The sequence below is a fragment of the Poecilia formosa genome, unplaced genomic scaffold (genome assembly GCF_000485575.1).
Source record: "Poecilia formosa unplaced genomic scaffold, Poecilia_formosa-5.1.2 Scaffold514, whole genome shotgun sequence".
NCBI lineage: Eukaryota > Metazoa > Chordata > Actinopteri > Cyprinodontiformes > Poeciliidae > Poecilia > Poecilia formosa.
Window position 1 is genome coordinate 174946 of NW_006800453.1, and position 20847 is coordinate 195792.

General features: G+C 38.4%; 1 protein-coding gene across 5 annotated transcripts in view; it reads right to left on the reverse strand.

Moving 5' to 3' along the window:
- Positions 1-17591, reverse strand: part of LOC103129105 (neuroblast differentiation-associated protein AHNAK) — a 23617-nt gene extending 6026 nt beyond the window's left edge. The window contains exons 1-7 of one of the 5 annotated variants that reach the window (XM_016664819.1): positions 16831-17591; positions 6989-7035; positions 6734-6838; positions 5327-5437; positions 5066-5219; positions 4600-4760; positions 58-4519 (exon numbers count right to left, since the gene is read on the reverse strand). In XM_016664819.1, coding sequence (XP_016520305.1) covers positions 58-4519; positions 4600-4760; positions 5066-5219; positions 5327-5437; positions 6734-6838; positions 6989-7035; positions 16831-16888 — 5098 coding nt within the window. In that variant the 5' untranslated portion in view covers positions 16889-17591. Of the gene's footprint in view, positions 1-53; positions 4520-4599; positions 4761-5065; positions 5220-5326; positions 5438-6733; positions 6839-6988; positions 7036-16830 lie in introns of all 5 variants that reach the window. The other 4 variants (XM_016664817.1, XM_016664816.1, XM_016664818.1 and 1 more) reach the window with 4 other exon arrangements.
- Positions 17592-20847: the final 3256 nt, after the last annotated feature.

The window sequence follows — 20847 nt, forward strand, 5'->3', positions numbered from 1 at the left end:
TGACTTGTGGTACTGTAACATCAACATCTGCTGTGGGTAAGGTAATGTCAACGTCTGTTGTGGGTAAGGTAATGTCACTATCAGGACCTTTTGATTGCGATGATGAAAAACCAAGACTTGGCAGTTTAAACTTTCTTCCTCTTCCTTCACTCTCAGTTCCTGTAGTTTTTAAATCTACTGCTGGAGCCTTAACATCAATTCTTGGTTCTTCTAGACTTGGTGAAAGAATCTCTCCAGAAGTCGTAATTTCACCTTCTCCTGTTTTGAGATCTTTGTCCAGAGGAGGCTCTTCTTCAGTAGACCTTTGAACAGAAAGCCCAAATTTTGGTAACTTGAATGTCGGCATCTTAAATTTGGATGGTGACCCTTCTTTTTCTTTTTTTGACACTTTGATTTGTGGAGCTGTAGCTTCCACTTCAATGGAGTATTTGTTCACATCATCACTCGAAAGTGCAACTTCAACTTTACTTTCAAGAAGATGTGTGTCAACATCAATATTTGAGAGGTCAGAGCTAGGTGCAACAATTGTAACTTCAAGAACCTCATCAGGAATGTCCTTATCAATGTCATCTCCTTCTACATTTTTGTCTGAAGTGCCCAGTCCTAATTTTGGTAATTTGAAAGTTGGCATACTAAATTTTGATGGTGATTGTTCCACATCTGGTCCCTCAAAATCAGCATCAGGTATTTTTATGTCAGTCTTGGTCTCAGTAAGTTTCACCTCTACATCCCTCTTTGCTTCAGGTCCTTTGACTTTTGGCATTGTGATTCCAAACTTTGGCATTTTGAACCTGCCTCCTTGTCCTTCAACTGTAGGTTGAGTTTGCACTTCTGGTTTTCCAATTTCCACTTTTCCAGAAGGTATCAAGATTTCTGCTTTTCCCAGACTAACATCTGCTGTAGGAACTGGGATTTCTGCCTTAGATTTATTGTCCACTTTGCCTTCTGCCTCCATGACATCTGTGTCTTTACTTGAGAGTCCAAGTTGAAATTCTGGTCCTTTAATTTTGGGCATCTTTATTCCAATCTTTGACAGCTTCATCTTTTCTTCTTGTCCATCAAGGTGATTCTCAGCCTTCATGGTCGGGATCTCCACCTCTGGTGTCTCATTAACGACAACAGGAGATGAAAAGTTGATTTTTTCTCCATCAACTTGCGACACCTTGACTTCTGCTTTAGCATCAGAAAATGGCACTGTGATTTCAGGTTTTGATGCTGAGTACTCAACATCTTGCTGAACTCCAATCTGGGGAAATGTTCCCTTCAGCCTGATACCAGGTTCTTCATGCTCAGCATCAATGAGTTTTATTTCAGTGTCACCTTTAAACAATGTGACATCTACATCAACCCTTTGGGATTGGGTTGTATCTGTTTCAGAACCTTTTAGTTTTGGGAGTGATATTCCAAATTTTGGAATTTTGAACTTACTTGCTCTTCCATCAATTTCAGATGCTTTAATTTTTACATCACAGTCTGGTATGGTAGCATCAATACCAGGCCCATCTTCCACTGTGTGTGTTTCAGGAGCTTCACTTACCTCACCGCTGAGGTTTGGAGTAGCAGCTCCAATTCTGGGAATTTTAAAAGGGGACATTTTGAATTTTGACGACGATCCTTCAACATCCTTTGTTTCAACTTTAATTCCAGGAGCTCTAACATCTAGTTTTGTTGATGATCCAGTTCCTTCAACCTCAAGATCTTTGATTTCTCCTTTAACTTCAGGCAGTGTCAGATCTTTAGCTTTCTTCGACAGGCTTAAATCTGACTCATGTGTTGTAACTTTTGGCAGTGCGATTCCCAACTGGGGCATTTTGATCTTGTATCCTTTCGCTTCACCTTCCTTCTGCACTGTTTTGATTTTCTGATCAGACTTTTCTATTCCTTTCTTTTCTTCTGGCCTAACACTATCTATGTTCACATCTGTTTCTGAACCTTCAGTGAGTTTGATCTCAGGTTTCACCTCTGGCAGGGTAACCTCTGCATCTTTCTTAGACAAGCTTATCTCAGGACCTGCTAGTTTTGTTGTTTTGACTCCAAACTTTGGGATTTTTATTTTGCCTCCTTGTACATGTTCACCCTTGGACTGCAAAGGTTTGACTTCTCCAGGTTTTTCTAACTGCATCTTTTGCTTTAGAAAATATACATTTCCCTTTCCAGGAGTAACTTCTGTTTTAGATGCTTCTGGGAGTTTATCTGCAGCTTCACCAGGTATCTCTTTCTTTGACAAACTCAAGTTAAATTCTGGGCCTTTGATTTTTGCCGTTTTAATTCCAAACTTCGCAAATTTGCTTGCTTCCCAATCAAACTTGCCTTCAGTTTCAGTTGGCTCTATTTCCACTTGAGGTTTTTCTGCCTCTGCAATTTCTTTAGGAACATCTGAGCTCTTGAGGAGTGTATCACTCTCTGGGATTAGCCCTCCTTTAGCCAGAGCTTCTGTGTGAACTGTGTCTTTCTTAGATGTGTTAATAACTATTGTTCCTTTCATTTTTGGCACTGAGATGTCCAGGTTTGGCCATTTAAATGTACTCTTTCCATCTCCGTCAAGAGGTTTTGTTGTCCCTTCGTCAGAGATATCCTCTTTTCCACTGGGTGTGCCCAAAGGAGATGTTCCAACTTTGGACATCTTATTCCTTTCATCTTCGGGTTTATCAAATGTTTCTTTACTTTCTAAAGAAATGGCAAGTATTGTCTTTGTGTCAGTACTTACATTAAAACTTGTCAAGCCACCATCCTTTTTGAACGACTCGTCCGTTGAGTCAATATACTCAATACCGTCAAGTTCAGGTATTTTGACTTTACATATGACCTCTCCAGTTTGTTTTTCATCTTTCCTTGTTTCCATTGTTAGCTCGTTTTCCTGAATGAAGCTTGGTTTCTGCATGTCAATCCCAATATAAGGCAGTCTTCTGCTTTTTGCTGACATTCCAAAGCTAGGCATCGTTATCTTTGGCCTAGTGGACGTCTTCAGCTCTTCTGTTGTTGCTGCTTTTCCGTTTGTTGTTTCAAATTCGTTTTCTTTACTTTCCTCTTCACCTTTGCACTTTGTTGGGCTGGTCCTATCTTCCATTTGAGATTTCTTAAAATCAAACCTGCTGTCAGTTAAAAAGATTGTTTTGGAGATTTCTGAAGATGCCGTTGTGTCAGAGCTTGTCAGATGTTCTTGTTTTGGTTTTGCAACTTTGGTGGGCGTTTTTACAGATATTCTTTGTGCGTTAGCATCTATGACAGTTATTTCTTCTGGGATAGGCACCCCAGATATATCCAGTTGAGGCAGCTTAAATCCAGGTAATTTAGAAACAGCTTCTTTCACACTATCAACATCAATTGACATTTGCACTGTTTCAGCCTTGCTTTCTTTGTTGTGCTTTTTAAAATCAGCTTTAGTTTCCACGGTGGTTTTCACAGACATGTCCTCCATTCCTGGAATCTCAATGTCTTCACGTTTGGGAAGTTGTGTTGTGGAAACGTGGCCAGTTATAGTTGAGGGTTCTTGATCGTTCACCTTTTGCATTTCTTCTGCATTAGCAACGTTGCTCATGTCTAATTCAGGTTGCTTATGTTTTGGACTGGACTTTTTGGATTGCTTCAGTTTCGTCTCCTTTCCTTTCTGTGTTTTGTCGTCGCCTTTTTTGGGAGATTTCCTCACTGATATGTCAAGTTCCACCTTTGGTAAACTTATCTGTGATGTAATGGATTTGGATGAGATTAGCTTTGAACTCTCTCCACCTTGGCTTTTGCTATCTACACCGACCATAGACTGATCTCCCAGCAGTTTGGTTTTTGACTCAGAGCTTGAGATAGCAGCAGATTTTCCTGCTTCTGGAAGATCTTCCGTTTCAACACTTGCTCCTAGAGTCTTAAGCCTTTTGGGAGAGGATTTTGCTTTTGCGTCTTTTTTGTGCGATTTGTCCTTCCCCAGGATCTTTATTTTTAATTCTGACCTCTCCTTCTTCTTTTTTTTCTCGTCTGGGGATTTTGGAGCTCCAGACTGGCCTTCCGGATCGCCCAGCGATACGGTTTGATCTGCGGTTTTCAAAGTAGCGTCTATACTGACGAGTTCCACCTTGTGTTGAACCGGGCCAGACTCCACAGCTTCCCCTGCCTGTTCATTAACCTCTGGTGTTTCTCCAATGGGGTATTCAGGGAACTCAGGTGAAAGTGTGTCTGATTCCTGCTTTTGCTGAACGTCACTACTCATCTGCCCAGATGTTGGAGCATCCGTGTCCTGGTCCTCAGATGAACTTATGCGGCCTCTTCTCGTTAGACCAGAGAACTTTATTTTATGCTTCTTCTTTCCTTTCAGGGCATCCTGGGATTTTGCAGGTGACTCTGTGTCACTTGTCGTAGGACTAAGCTCAAGTTTTCTCTGCTCATCTGCTTCTGACGAACTGTGAGACCTCGTGAAACGAGATTTACGTCCTTTTCCAAAGGAGGGAAACTTTGGCCATGAGATGCGAGCGTCGCCACGTCTTCTGGTTTTTCCTTGCTCCCTCATCTCTGTGGAGCCGACATCTTCCTCCTGTTAAGCAACGGAAACATTAAATATCAAATTACATTCATGAAAAAAAATACTAGCAGATACAACTTCAAAATAGTTACAGGAATAACGTCTGAATCGATAGTTGGTTCCGTCTCTGTGATGTCCGGTTGGCGTTTTAGGCAAAGCTTCAACTTGTAAGCCTGAGCATGCTCCAGAATCTGAATGGCGTCCTCATACGACATGTTGTCAAAATACACTGTGGCGCTCAGAATCTGATCACCTACAAAAAAAATCAATGGGGGAAAAAAAAAAGAATGATCAGATCCTCTAAAGAAGAATTGACTTTCAATCTGTTGCAACAAAATAAGTGGTGTTTAAGGAACAAACTAGGACAAAATAATTGAAATTACAATTATTTGTTATTTATTTCTAACTTGTTTTGAACCTGTGTAACAAATTAATTTGTTAGACAAATTAATTTGTTACACAGATCAATTTGTTACACAAATTTGTGCAACATTGACGTTGCACAAATTAATAATCATGTATATCTAATTAGTATTCATAATAAAATGAATAAATAACCTTCTTTGACTTTTAAACTTTTTGAAGCTGGTGACTCTGGAACTACTTTCTTTATGAAGATCCCCTCTTTCCCTCCTCCGCCATAAACCAGACCCTCTGCACACCCATCCTGGGCTGTGTTCACTATAACGCCACCTTCAGGACTGGGAGCTTCCTGCAGACACACCCGAAACGAAGAGGACAGATGTTCTTACTTAAACTGCAGGTTCACAGCCTATATGGATTCCTGCATGTGAAGGATGAATGGTGTGAATGTCAGACCTTTAATTTACTCATTTTTGGAGTGGAGGTCCTCTCGAAGATGGAGCCGAGGCCAGACTTTTTACCTTTGTGTCCACTCCCAGCTTTGTGGTCTGCATCATGTTCTTCACACTAAGAACAGTAGTGTTAGAAAGGTGTTGTTTTGTTCAAATGCTGAAATATCAATTTAGCCTACCATACATACAGATATAAAAACAGGAAAGATTTTCATTTCTATTACATTTCTAAGCTTTATTCACAAGCTGTGGTATAAGTATCTCTGGTAGTATTATGGGCTGTCTCTGTGTTAAACCTGTACAAGTTTAAAAATAAAGCTTATAAAAAGTTTTAAAAGGACTGCGCGAGTACATTGATCTATGTTTAGAAAACATTAAAGTTGGAATGTGGCTTTGGAAAAGATTTAACAGCATTAACAGTTATAAGTCAGGAAAATCATTGGAATTTGCTAGTTGCTGTGCTCAGTGACAAGCTAACTGCTATTAGCAAAACAAGCTAAAGGAATATACATGTTCTCTGAAGGAAGTTGTACAGTTGTGGGAGAGATAAAAGCCTAAATAAACAGTTTGTCACTGTATTTGTAACAGTTTCAAACACTTGGCAGCCATCTTGGATTTTAAATTGGAATAAGGACTTGTTTCCACGACAACACCGGGACAATAAAATACAAATGTTTTGGCCTCTTGTGTCCATGGCAGCAGCATTTTTTCTTTTTTGACAAAGACGCATAGGTTTGACAACGGGCTCCAGAGCAAAACTTTTTAAAAATGAAATGCGACTCAAATCCTTTCAAAGTGCAAAGTGAAAACATTATGGAAACAATGGCATCAGTCAGCCCATCTTGTGCTTGTGGACTAAGTTTTGACCCATGCACAGAATAAATCTATAACAATGGTTCTTTCTTTTCTGCTGCACCTCCACAGATGATGTGGTGTGTTAAAGCAAGGTCTAAAAAAAATAAAAATGTGAAATCTGCCCATTGTGGAAAATGTATGCAGTCAGCAAAGACATATAGAATGATTATATAAACACACGTCTGGATCAGAAAATACACAAAGTTTCACCGCCTCCTACTGGTCTGAAATTCACACTGCACCTTTTCCAGTACAGCTTGTGTGTAAACACAATTTTTGTCAGATGTGCAACAAAAAAACCTTTTGGAAACGTTACGCAAACAGGGCCTAAGTGAGAAACCACTGATTTCCCCACTGTGAGCTCTGGCAGATCTCATGTTTACTTTTTCCATCATTGTAGAAATTTGGACTCAGTAGAAATAAAATCCAGAATCAAAATGCTAAAGTATTTCCAAATGAATTCAGCTGAGAAAGGAAATCAACTCAGACTAATTTCTCTTTCCTTTCCTGGACGGTTCATGTCTGTGCAGCTCAGCTGTATCTTTGCTCTCTGTACCTCTTTGTCAGCGTATTTTGCCCCCTCTGGATACTCCTGGACCGGGGATGACCCTTGTGGCCGGGGTCTCTCCCCCTCGGCAAACTGAGTCGGTTCTTCGCATATCTGTGTGAACAAAGTCAGCTAACATGAAAACAAAGTTATTTCTGTCATTCGTACTATGAACGTACATCATGCTTGTGGAGTAAGTTTAGATAAAGGTACAGATCAGGGAAATAATAGAGTGTGATTTTCCAGTAGGTTCCGGTTACTCACTGAATCATCCTGTGTGGCAGGTTCTGGTGCTCGCAGTCTTCTCCCTGCTTAAAAATTAAAAACACAAGCCAAAATATTACCAAAAGAAATCTAACATCATGTCTAAACTTAATGAACAAACCAACACAATGTTTTTGTCACTTTGTTTTAGTTCGGTGGATTCATATGATTTTGAATTTACTCTTGTCATCTTTCTTTTAATCTCTTTTTGATTTTCTATAAATTTTCCCCCTCTCTGCCTCGGCTCCTGCCTTGCCACAGCTGCTGCACATTCAGATAATTAGCCCCACCTGCTCTTGCATCAGTAATCACCTCCTCACTGCCTATGTATACTGCCAGATCTCTCACATTCATTGTTAGATCCCCGTATCGACATTTCCATGTGCCACTGGTTTCTCCTGGTCTGCTCTGCACACCTTTCTTATGAGTGCATCTTTTTAATAACCTTCTGCTTTACTTTGACTGGTCCTGCCTCCAGCCTGCGTTTAGAACCAACTCAGAAGGTGAGAGTTCACCAGAGCTTCCAAACAACTACATGAGACACGGGAAAGTATGGCAATGTGGAATATTTGACATCATTCCACAAACGACACAAATCCAATCAAATACTCTTGATGCACAGAAAACTGTAATGTAATAACGTTGAGTTAAAAAGATGGAATTCCATCCAGCCTCGCACACAGGATTCATCTTGAGGTTCAGAACGACACCGGAGCCGACGGTGGAACTATTTAGAGTTCTTCCTGGCAACGATTTCCTCAGGGAGCCGCTGCCTCCTCCATCTGTTAAGTGATCCACTGTATTGATTCTCACATTAAACTTTGAAGCCTCATAGGCTGGCTCCTCATGGTTGTCGAGAAGGAGCTGTCTGATTATTATTATAATTATTTTATTATTATTGATTATTTTTTTTATTATAGTTGATCTTTGTAAACATAGTAAAATTCTGATTAAGACCACCACTCTTTACTTTTAGTCTGAATGGACGGTATTTTAACATGAAGCCGCTGTCGATTTTATTTCTATTTCTCAATGTTTCACATACATTAACGACTGGAAAAGTTGACTGATTAATTTAAAATAACCAGCCTCAAAAATATTTAACGTAAACCAAAATATGATAGAGAATACTCTGCAAAATAAACCAAAACACAAAATCTTACAAAGTATTTTTGGTCTACTTTCTAGTGCATAATATGTCAGTATGTTTGAAATAAGGCAAAACTAACTTAGAAGTTACTTTTCAGCAAGATATAAGAGCTCAATAATTTCTGACTATTGATAAAAAAAAAACGTACTAGTTCCATTGCCTGATGCTTTTCACTTATAAAAAAATATATTGTTTTCTATAGTTTAACTTGCTTTGAGAAGGGCATTTTTCAAAGCGTAACACCCACATTTTTTTGAATGCCTTGCTTACTTTTGACATGGGATTTTATGGATTTGGTTGCTGAGAAAACTAGTTTTGAATATGTTTAACATAAAAGGGTAAACTTCGAAATCAAAACTTTATCTCCAGGCTTCAAGAAAAAAATGTCAGAGATAATAAATGGAAAGATGTGTGCACTTATCTGAAGTATCTACTGTAGTATTTGCGGATGTGCCTTTGCACAGTTTATTCCCTCCCCCATCCTCCGCCTCACAGTAATGTATGTCATGTGGAAAAGTATTTCAGTTTGTGTAAGTGCATCAGAAGACAGATAAGCCCAAACACTAGCAGGTCAAAATTATGTGCCTTTTTCAGGTTGTGTTGTTGTCTTGAGAAAGCAGAGTGGTTCAACGATATTACAGCTCCCCTTCTTTGTGGCTTCTAATAAAAATGAACTTTTCAGACATTGTTGAAACACTGTGAATTCAGAGTAACCACACCACAGTCCTTAATAGTTCAAAAGCTTCTTTTAAACAAAACAAAAGAATCTGCAGCTGCCCAGGCCATAACATTGAGAGGAATAAATGCATTCATTACATCTACATTTTAGACCAGGTTCAAGTAGCAGAATCCTTTCATCAAAATCAAAGCTCACTTACCCACGGTTGCTGGTTGTGAGCGCCTGGAAGTGAGCCGAGTGTTAACAAGAAGCTGTTTCTATCTGTCCCCAAGCAGTCCTTCAGTGTGTATGACTGCCAAAGCAGCTAAAGTCTTTTGCTCACTCTGAGATGCTGGGAGGCGGGACAGAGTTTAGGTTCCAGTCATACCTGGTAGTGAGTTGTGTGTCACATCCTGATTTCATTTGTCACCTGTACTGGTTTCCTATTTTATTCTGGTCTAGAAACAGAGCGCTTGAAACGTCATATTTCTTGGCTGAAAGTCGTATGTAACCGGGTTTGCTGCATAAATATAGATGTATAGTTTTGGACCTCATCTGTTTCGTTTGGATTTGTCTGTCTTAAAAACATGCCAGTTTCGAACAGTTCACAGTATTAAAATTCCTTCAGCTTTCTCTGAACGTGCAGCAATACAACCCACAGCCGCTTCTCTGAGACCATTGCTTATGTCTCAGTCTTTGGCATTGTCTCAGAACAATAAATTAGCAAAACTTATGCTTGCGTAAAGGTGGCCACAGGTGGTTATTGATGAACTAAGTGCATTTGTAGTCTTCATCGAAATCATACACTATGGAATATGAGGTTAGGTTTTAGATTCAAATCGTTTTAGGACTTAGTGAAGACTATGTTATATTTACGACATTCTCAAATGAAAAAAAAAAAATCAATGAAAAACTATGTACTTTCTTCTTCTGATGCCGGTCTCCAGTGGTCACTGGGTGAGAGTCGGCCGACACGCTGAACAGGCCGTCAGTACATTGAAAGGCAGACAAATGTAGATGTATAAAAATGAAAATATTGTTTCTCCCCAATAAACATGGATCTGATCCCAACAGAGGAAAAAACAGACAATTGACTGATTGACTCAGGGAATCAGTTGTGCTCTTGGGGACTTCAACGACCACCTGGGAAATGATTAATGACTTTAAGAGGTGTGATCAAGAGAAAGGACCTCATGCTCTGAATCGGAGCTCTGTTTTGTTGTCAGACCTTTGTGCTGGGTATGGATCGTCCAACACAAGCATCATGTTGGAACACAACATGGTCCATACGACTGTGTATCATCTTGGGGAACGTGGCACCAGGCCAGCATGAGCCAAAATGTTGTATGATCAGATTTATATTTGGAACCCATTCTGAGACTTCAACCTTTAAAGTTGTTGATCAGATGAGGTGAAAATCTTGAATCTTGCTAGTGCTTTATAAAGGTAAAAGATAAAGCACAAGCAGCAAACTGTATATTTGTGATTCAGGTTTGTACAACACTGTATTTTTAAGTGCAACATAGGATTTGGATTTGGCTAAAACATACTTTTCCAGGCACTTATTGTGTATTAATACAGCGACATGATGGCTGGAATTGGGATACTAATTCAAATATTAGAATCTTAATGTCAAAAATCTAAATTTTGTTCTTTACAAAAAATCTCTTCTTTTTTGAGTCTCTTATGTAAAAGTACCAGTAAGCTTTCCTGGACATTAAGTTCATGTAACACAACACGGTTTATTATTTGTGCTCACTTCTTGTACAACGGACACACACAAGTCGCTTTTAGTCGAGGACGGTTTGCTTGGATCCAAAATTTAACGAGATTTAAGTGAAAAGGGGCGGGGGAGTAAATTGGATTTTCTGCATAAATTGCTGGGACATGAGACAGTGAAAGCACATGTTTTCAATCTATTAATCTGCTGCAAACATACAGTGAGTTTCATCACAGCTCTGGAATTTGTCAGGGCTACCGTATCATAAGATACAACATCACCAGAGATGAGAGGCAGTCCGTGTCTATGAACTACAACAGTTTTTGAAAATAAAACCAGAAAAGAAAATCCTACAGGTGAACTGCTATGAGAATAAAACAGGTTTAGTGTAAAACAAGACTTGTAGCATATTTGTGAGAGAAACACTTAAAACCACACACTCCCCTCCATGTGACAGGCGGCTTACATATCACTGCTCCTAGTTAATTGTGAAGCATAATGGCTGGTCCTCTTTTTCATTGAAGAATAATTCATGAATAGAGGAAAAACAAGCAGTTACAAAGTTTTAAGAAAAGCAATTTCTATTGCTGAAACTGATGGGTTAAAAATGTATCCAGATCATTTGTTTTAGCCTGTTTAATAACTCAGGGAGTCTCAGGATTTATTCCTAGTTTGAGTTTTTTCACTTGTATTTCTCCCTATGTTTGAGTGCTACTTGTTAAGAAAATAAATTTACAATATGCTAGTTTTAAAACTGAACATGTCTTGATTGAAATAGCCTAATTATAGTTTTCAGATTAATAACTTATTCTGCCCTATTGACCTTTATGTTATCTGTAGTTACAGCAGATGATTTGCTAAGATCTTTTGAACTGCCCTTTATCGGTGTGGGAAACAATCAGGAGAAGTTCCAGCTTTTCACACTCATTTGTGAAAAGCTATAAAACAGCAGGAGTTCAGGAGAGTCTCTGCTCTCACTTCGTTTAAACAATGGTGATAAATGGTCTTAGATCGTGACTTGCAGGAAGTTTTAAAAAGGGTCAGAGACAGCTGCTGGTTGGATGAGCAAAGGTACGCCTTATTTGAATAAATTAAAAACAAGAATACGCCTTTACTATAAAAATGTGTGCAGGTGAGGAACAAAACTAGATTTGCTCTTGCAATTCTCCAAAGACGTCTTTGCACGTCTTTGCTTTTCTTTCTTTCCTTCTTCTTTTCTATTTGTCTCAGGTAAATGAATGTATGTCTCTGTTGTTCTGCAGTTTCTGTTGTAATTTCATACGTTGTCTTCTATTGGATTAAACTCTGTAATTCTGTGATGTCTACACTCGTTGTTGTTTTCTGTGTGGCTACATGCGGTCCGCCGTGAGAACCTGGGATCCATAAGAAGATTGAGCCAGAGATTTTTCCTAAATTTATTATAACCTAAAATCTTCTTCAACATTCTCTATCAAAAAAATATCTTCATCTTCATGTAGCTTTAATGATTCTTCAGAGAACTGTGGAAAACATTAACAGCAGGTATGTGGATTCTAAAGCCTTTCTGAGCCTATATTTCTTTATTAGGCATCACAACAGTGTTAACTCTCATTTTAATTTTTTAAAAAGCCTAAATTATACTATTCTGCAGGACATGAAATGTGAGTCAAACGTATTATTTTGTAAATAGAAAGTTCAGTAATGATTAAATTCTATTGACAGTAATGACAAATTCAGCAACAAGTCTTTACCTCAGTTGTTCGCAGTCTTCGGTGTCCAACACAGCAAACAGTAAGGTTGATATATTCATATGGTTTGTATTATAAAGAATATATGAACTTAATAAAAGTTTAAAAACAGATGTAACTTGTAGTTAAGAAAGAATTGTAGTTTGTATCCAGCTTTAACCTCGGTGTTAACGCCCGAATCAAACTTGCTAGCTAGTTTAGCTTTTAACTCTGAAGCTGAAGCAGCTGTTGGCCATTGGCGCATATTACCGGTGTTCGTCAGGATATTACCTTACTATGCCTTAATCAAAAACCTTTTTTGTTTTGCTTTCCATTTTTCCTTTTAACATTGAAGACAAATAAGATAATTTCAGGAAAGTAACAGTCATGACATTCACAAAAAATTATTTGCGTGTACCAAAGACTGGTTGTGAAACTCTATGATGAACCTGTAAAGTTAAGCTCCTGTATTTTGTATTGACCAAACAGAGCTTGTATGTTTGAAATATCCGTTAAAAAAGATTCTGGACTGAGATATTTTAGGATTATTAACATATTACTGAAGTGTTGACTGTACTGATGTTTTATACTTTAATCTGAGTATAAAGTAACAGAAATAACATTTTTAAGAAGAAAATGGTTATTTGACAAAAGTTTTTTTTTCTGTTGTTTCAGCAGCAATAATAGAAAACAGGATAAAAGAGTCTATCTGCATCTGTACTTGTAGCCTGCAAATGACCCCCGGGGCCACACTTTGGACACCCCTGAATTGAATAAAAAGTGGCACATGAGAACATCATTCTGAAGCTGCTGCCCTGCCAGATGCCAGAAGAAAAGACTGAACAGACTTTGACTTGACGTTGGATTTTCAGACTTATAACAGATAACACATCAGACCGAAGTACAGCCCTCTCTGCCTCCACCCTGTTATCTAATCTGCTCCTTGTCTTTAGAAAAGAATGTCCTGTTCAGTTTTCCTTTAATATATAATATCTATCACCATCAGAAAAAAGGAAACAGATGCTGCAAGATCTGCAATCATAGGTGAATTTACTGCGCTGATGAAATATAGCATGTCATCTTAATGCTCTTTAAAACTATTAAATCATCAAGTTGAAATTATTTTCTTTTTCCTTTGTTTTTTACTTAATCAAACTGGTACGCGTATTAGCTGATGCCTAATTTAAAATGCCTTGAATCAGTGTTGAGGACAAAAAAATCCTGACCAGGACTTTTCTAATTAAAAGTCTAATTTCTGTGCTTGAACTGCGAAAAACTCAGCATGTCATGGTACAAGCAACACTGTGAATAAATCACCTTTTTATGAGTATTTTTGTCATTATTGTTATAAATCAAATTGAATTTGATTAAAGTGACTGACTAGACTGTTGCCTGTCCAGTTAAAGTATGCAGCAGTAGAGAGAAACCACTCCCTTTAATCAGACAAGAGGAGATTCTGTCAGAACTTTTTACAACTGGACAAGGCAGTTGATGAAAGCATTTTTTTTTTATTATTTATTATCATTTCATTTTTCTGTTTCTGCAGAAAACGTTCTCTAAAAATAAATGCTTTTCTCATATTGAACACTAGAGGGCATAGTTCACATAAAAATACAGTCACTCTCAAATCTTAATAATAAAAAAGTAAATCTCCTAATCATGGAAATGGTGTTAGTGACTTAATGGTTAATAACTCTAACTTAACTTAGATGTATCTATGCTTATGCTGACATAAGGCATGTTTCATTTCAGTCACTGTAAGACTTATGGAAAACACATAAAGCTTGTTGAATGGAAACAAAAACAGCTAAAATAGGTGCAGAGTCATGATTGGTCTGTGAAGTGTGTGACAGGACGGTGGACCAGTTTCGCCGCACAGACACAGCCGACTGCTAGGAACAGAGAACCCTATCAGCTGGAGGTAATGTATTTTATATAGGAGAGAAGAACGACTGATGGAAGCATAATTCCCATCAGAAAGCCTGGATAAATAATTCAGGATGGTCTTAAAGTTGCACTCTGCAGTTCATGAGCAGGAATAAATCAAGCTGAAGCCAAACGAGAGAGGAGAACCTCCTGAGAAAAACAAAGACAAGAGAGTCATCTGTAGCTATGACGATGGGGTACAAATACTTTTACATGATTGTCTGGGGTTAGTTTTAATAATTGTTCTACTTCATCTTTTTATACGTATATTTATATGTAAATACATTGTTATCGCCACTGAATGTGACTGACTGAACCATGCCCTTCACTTGACCTTGGATTTTACTTCATTTTGATTGACATTTATCTTTTCAGTTTCTTTATGCGTTGAAAAGTTACACAGTCAAAACTTAAGAACAATATGAGAGAGGGTTATTTAACATGTAAAGTGAAAAACAAAAACAGGGTTCATTATTCAAAGTCATATTTACACCATGTTAGTTATTCACTTATAAATGTCAGAGTTTTGAACTAAATATTTATTTAGAAAGCTAAAAATGTAGCTTGGAGTTAAATATTAGCTCAGACCTAACTATTTAGCTAGCTGCTAAATATGAGGTGCTAAATGTTTAGTTTTTAGCAAAATTTTTAGTTTCCAAACTAAATGGTGTGGTTTGGAGTTAAATTTAAGTTGGCCCTTTATAATTAGGGTGAACCTAAATATTTAGCTTAGAGCTAATTATGTAATTTACAGATAAGAATTTAGTTTGCAAAGTAAATATGTAGCTTGGGGCTAAGTCTTAGCTTATTCCTAAATGTTTAGCTTGTGCTTAATATTTAGCTTGGAGCTAAACTTTTATATTTCAAACTAAATATCTATTTTGGAGCTAAATTTATCTCCAAACTAAATATTTAATGTGGACCTGAACATTTAGGTTGGAGCTGGAACTAAGAATTTGGTTCATAAACTAAATATGCAGCTTGGAGCTAAATATTTGGCTCAAAGCTAAACATTTAGGTCCAAGCTAAAATTTTAACTTGAAAGCTAAATATGTAGTTTAGATGTAAAATTTTACTCAAACCTAAATATCTAGTGTGGACCGAAATAATTTGCTGTTGATTTTTAACTGTATAACTTTGCAGACAGCAGCCGGTGATATGAACATTATTCCTGACAGCATTTTGACTGGTTGCATTTTCATCTCCATATTAATGGGAAACAGCATCAAAAACTCCTAGAAAACATTCAGAAAAAGTAGCTGAAATAATCCTGAAGAGATCGCACCAATAAATCAGCTGCCAGCTGGAATCAGATGCTTTTTTTTTTCTTGACCAACTCTGATTGGTGCTGAGGAAATAAATTAATAAATACATTTCTGATTATAAAAAAAGAAGCCCTACAGGTCGCAGGAACAACACCACTCTTCGGTGTGGAAGTTGTTACTGTCAGCTGTTTTCTGCAACACTTTGTGCTCAGTTTTATCGTTTTGTGGAATCCTGCTGTGTTTATCTTGCGTCATGCTGCATTAGGAAATGTTGGTGTACCTTTAAAACTCTCAGCTCTAATGTAGGGGTCACCACGGCCATTTCTGGCTCTGATGGGTCAGCGTCCTCCATATTCTAGATGCATCCCTGCCCTAAAACCGCTCATTTGAACGGCTGAAATACGTAACTCTCCGTCACATCAGTCCAGGTGTGTTTAACCAGGAAATCATCACAAACATGATGGATGGATTTCTACTGGACGATGCTCGAGACGGTTTCATTTATGATTGTCTTTGTTTGGAAACAGTTATGTTTAACTGCAGAGATTTAAAAGGCCAGCAGATAAATGAAGTATTCACTGTGACCAGTTCTTTTTTTTCCCAGACGTTTTGTAAATAATACTAATAAACTCATAATTTAACAACAAAAAAACATGTTGCACATTAATATAGTTGACAGAGTCAATAGAATTTAAGTAAGACACAGTTGGATTAGTTTTGCTACTTTTTAAGGATCATGGAATCTTATTGTCACCTTCCTATGATAACGGCCTATGGTCATGTTTTTTGCCAAAAGTGATTTATTTTTATTTTTATTTTATTTTATTTTATTTTATTTTTACCTAAATCATCTAATAAAAGGTGAAGTATTTTTTGGGCCATTATTTTAGGAAGCTGACGTTGAGTACTTCTTCCTCCATAAAACCAGATGATGATGATGATGATGATGATTTTAATATTTCATTTGATCCCTGCACTGCCGTTTTCCATTTTTGGCATCAATTTTATATTTCCTGTCTCCAGCTGTCGTTTTTCTCTCTAACCCCAGGAGGGATCTGTTGCCGTCCTCCGGGTTTCTGATCTAATCGACAGTAACGGCGCCTCGGAGTGTTTGAGTCTGAGCTCCAGACGCTCTGCTGGAAGGCAGAGAGGAGAAACACAGACACACACTCACACACACACACACACACACACTCTCTCTCTCTCTGATGATGGCATCTCCAAACAGTCCGCTGCACTCTGCAGACACACCCATCAGCAACACACAGCATCAGCACCAGCTGCCTCCGACTCATCCGCCGCCATTGCAAACATTCCCTTTCCCTACTGCCCTGCTCAGCCACTTCGCTCCTCAGAGGAAAGACAATGTCATATGGGGTAAAATAAAGTAAAGAAACAGGAAAGGTAAAGAGCCTACCCGTCCCAGAGGGGGCAGCGTGCCAGTTGGGGAACGCCAGGTGGAAACAGTCGCACATGGTGGCAGCCGATGCAGCAGAGAAACCGGGGATGGAGGCTTGGGCAGGTGCCACTACAAACTGCTTCTTCTTCTTCCCTCCACCTCTCCGTCAGGCTGTTGGTGTCCTGCGGGTCAGTCAGTCGCGGCGGAGTGAGGGGCGATGAGCCGCAGGAAAAGTCAGAGCCGGAGGAGAGTTCCAGAACTCGCTCCTCTGCTCTGATTGTCCACAGAGTGAAGGAAACTCCCTCCTCTGTGCCATAAACACGGACCCTCAGCGCAGCCGGGGTAACTTAATTATGGGTGGAGCTGCCTCCCATCACAACCCCCACCCCCTCTCCCCCCAACAGAGTTCTCTTTCTTCTCGTCCTCTTGGTCTCCCTCTTTCCCACTCAGTCCGATTGATTCGCTTAATCCGACAAGGACGTTCACGATGTCAGAGTCTGGGGACGATCCACGTCTCTCACGTGGAGACTTTAACTCAATCTGCTGCTGTGTACACTTGGTCTGAAGCCCCTCATTGTGGACTGGAAGCTGTGGAAATGAACGTCTGTTTACAAGCTGTCTTAAGCAATCAGGAGATTTATTTATATGACAGATCATTCGGAGTTCAGGGCAGGAAGGTTTTATTTGCCCACAATGAGTCTGACAGAAAGTCCCGCACAAAAGTATGGAGGACACAGAGTTTAAACGCTGATAGCAGGTTTAATTTGGGCTCTTAGAAATAATTTATGGCTGATGGGAAAGCTAATAAATGTTGAAAAGTGGAAAATGAGGTAAATATGCAGAGAAAAAAGGGGTCAATAATTGTTGGTTTTGATGGGCTGAAATTCTGATTTGAGTTTGTTGTATTTGATGCATTCCTCGTTTTAAAAATGTTTTCGTTTTACTTTTAATTTTTTAAATGACAATAGCATAAGAATTATTAGATTTGTTTCTGGTCAGGATCAACAGCAGGTGACACATTTGACCTTGTGTCATTATTTACCTTTAAAAAATGAGGCTGAAACCCAGATAAAAAAATGTCAGCCTCATAGTTCAGGAGTTTTTGCCCGATTTTTATCAGCACAAACCTGACGTAGCCGTCTAGATGAGCTCATCCTTTTCTCACATTGTTTGCTCTACTTTTTTCTTAAAGCTGCAGTATGGATTTTTTTTAAGTATATGTTGTTGTTTTTTCTTTTTTTTACATATTTATTAAAATTGTCCTGTCACCATGTCGTGGCAGTGTGTTATGACACAGATATTCTGTGGAAAGATGAAACTTCTCCATCCAGACCTGCTACTACCGTCTGAAGAAACGCACTGCTCCCAGTCAGAAACAAGCAGTCAGAGCCAGGAGGTGGATCTTAGCGCTGTCAATCATCCTCATGTACCTGCCAAATGTTTTAATGGCACCGAAACTAATTACGTTTACTAGAAAACTGTTTATCCATGCTAACTAGCCTTAGCATTCACAACAAGTTCTGTATTGCCAAAAGTATTTGCTAACTCATCCAAATCAATAAATTCTAGATGGTCAGAACCAAGGTTGTTATTGTTAACTGAAAGTAACAAAATAAAGAAAATTGAAATTGAGAAAAAAAATGAAAAAATAAAAACTGCAATTAATGGAGAAAATGTAATTATAACAAACTGCAACCGTATCATGCATTTATAAAGCTAACAAAAACATACAAAAATGATCAATCTAATATCCTTCATTTTTGTATTTATGAATCTATTTTTCAGCCTTTCAAACTGATGTGAAATATATTTTGCTTGCATCAGCTCCAATGGTGCTAATGCTGGTCCACAAAATGGAGACTACAAAAGTTGGGAGAAAACACCAGTCATTGTTCAACAATGATTGATATAATTGTTTTTACTATAGTATCTTCTGTTGAGTATTCATTATCAATGAATACATAATCAGAATACAATAATTTGACCTTTTTGAATTCTTCACCTAAAATTTGACCAAACTATAAAAATACTAAAACTGCTACTAACTAATAAAAGCTAAACCAAGACTGTACAGCATCTGACTACAATTACTATTACAAACTAGCAAAAACACTAACAAAAAGTCACAACAAAGCAAAACTAAACTCTGATTAAAAAGCCAGAACTGCTCAAACATTTGAATCCAGGCGAAAACAGGGATGTGCTTTCTCCTGAATCAACTAAAGAAACAAATAATAACTGTATTCAGGACGAGGGCGTGGCCGCTGACCACTGCTCTGTCTTTAGGAGGGAGAGATAACTTTCTGCCCATATTTTCCCTCATATGGTGGCTCACAGGCTGATGTCTGCTATCAGCTCCTTTTCCAAAGCTATCGGGGTCATTCGTCTGCTTGCTACAGATTACCTCACAAAACAGAGAAAAATAATGGCTGCAGTCAGACTGACACTTCACTAGAACTGATGACATCAGCTTCTTGTCTGGGCGCTCTAATGCTTTGATCAGTGGCTGAGGCTGCACCGGCGGTGTGTTAGCACTGGAGGAACCGGCACTCAGATCAATACAGGAGAAATGCAAGGCAGCATTATTGTGGGACAAGCAGATGAAGCTGCGTGTCTGTGGGTCTAACCTTCCAGAAGTGAGAGAAACGTGACTGCTTCCACGTTTCCCATTCATCTGACAGCGTTTCAAATGCAGCCATGCAAATCTACTGGTGTGTACTGGTGTATTTTTAGGTGCAGTATCCAGCTTTCCCCAGTGGAAATTATTTTCAAGTTAACCACCATTCAACTTGATTAGGAGAAAAGTACATGTCCATTATCCTTTCAGCCACTGATCCGCTCAACTAATTTGATCATTTCTGACTCAGCTGTCCATTTTTTTTGTTTGTTTGGTTTTTTTTTTCTTTTTGCCAGTGGCAAGCGTGTATATTATGATTTTATTACAGTTATTTATGAATCTGCAGTCTGGACGGGGCAGACCAGTCCTCTGTAGGCTTTTTCCATCGTCTCGGTTACGAGGATATAAAATGACACAGCATTTAGTGTTGGCTCCAGTTAAAATCATTTTGAATGTAAAGCTGGCTGGAGAGAGACTGAAGACAAAAATCAGTCTGAAAAACTGCATTACTGCTTATGTTACTGTTAATATAACGTCAGCAAACATAAATATTTAATTTGGGTCTAGATATTTAGTTTGTGAACTAACTATTTAGTTTGAACTTTAAATATTTAGCTCAGACTTAAACATCTGGTTTGGAACTAAATACTTAGTCTGCAAACTAAATATTTAGTTTGAAAATTACATTTTTAATTTTTAAGCTAAATATTTAGTTTCAAGTTAAATGTGTAGTTTGGAACTCTGATGTTTATAAATGTATGAATAACATGGTGAACATGTGACTTTGAGAAAAGTCACATTTCTAGCTATGACAGGCTAAATAAACCATGATATTGGTTTTATTTTTTTACTGTGTAACTCTGCAAACAGCACCACAAACATCTGTATCTATTTCTAAACCCTCTTTTTATTGTAGTTACACAAACAAGTTGGTGAAATATCCTCTCCAGTCCAGCATACTTACAGACTGAACACATTAAAGAATTTCCACAAATTCAGAATCGTTTCAGACCGTTGTACTGGAATGAAGGTGGAGATTATAATGCCAGCATGTGGGCTCTGTTGGGAAGTGGCTGCATGTGGATCTAAATTCTGAGCATCATGGCATGGAAAAGGTTGAAAAAGGTTATTATTTTGGAGAAAGTATCATCAACATCAATATTTCCATAAGAAGCAAAAAAAATGTTTGATAGAGGAAAAGCCTCTCAGACTCTGAGCTCAAAGCGAGATTCAGAAGCACCACAGCAAAGGTAAACAAAGGTAAAATAACCTGAACAGGTGATCAACTCTAAACCACTCACACCCTTTTACTTTCCGTCTCTCTTTGTCGTTTACGCACACCCGTTGCCGTGGCAACCGCTCGCTCCTCGAGCTGAGCACAGATTAAACATTCAGTCCGTTAGATATCAGGTTTTCAG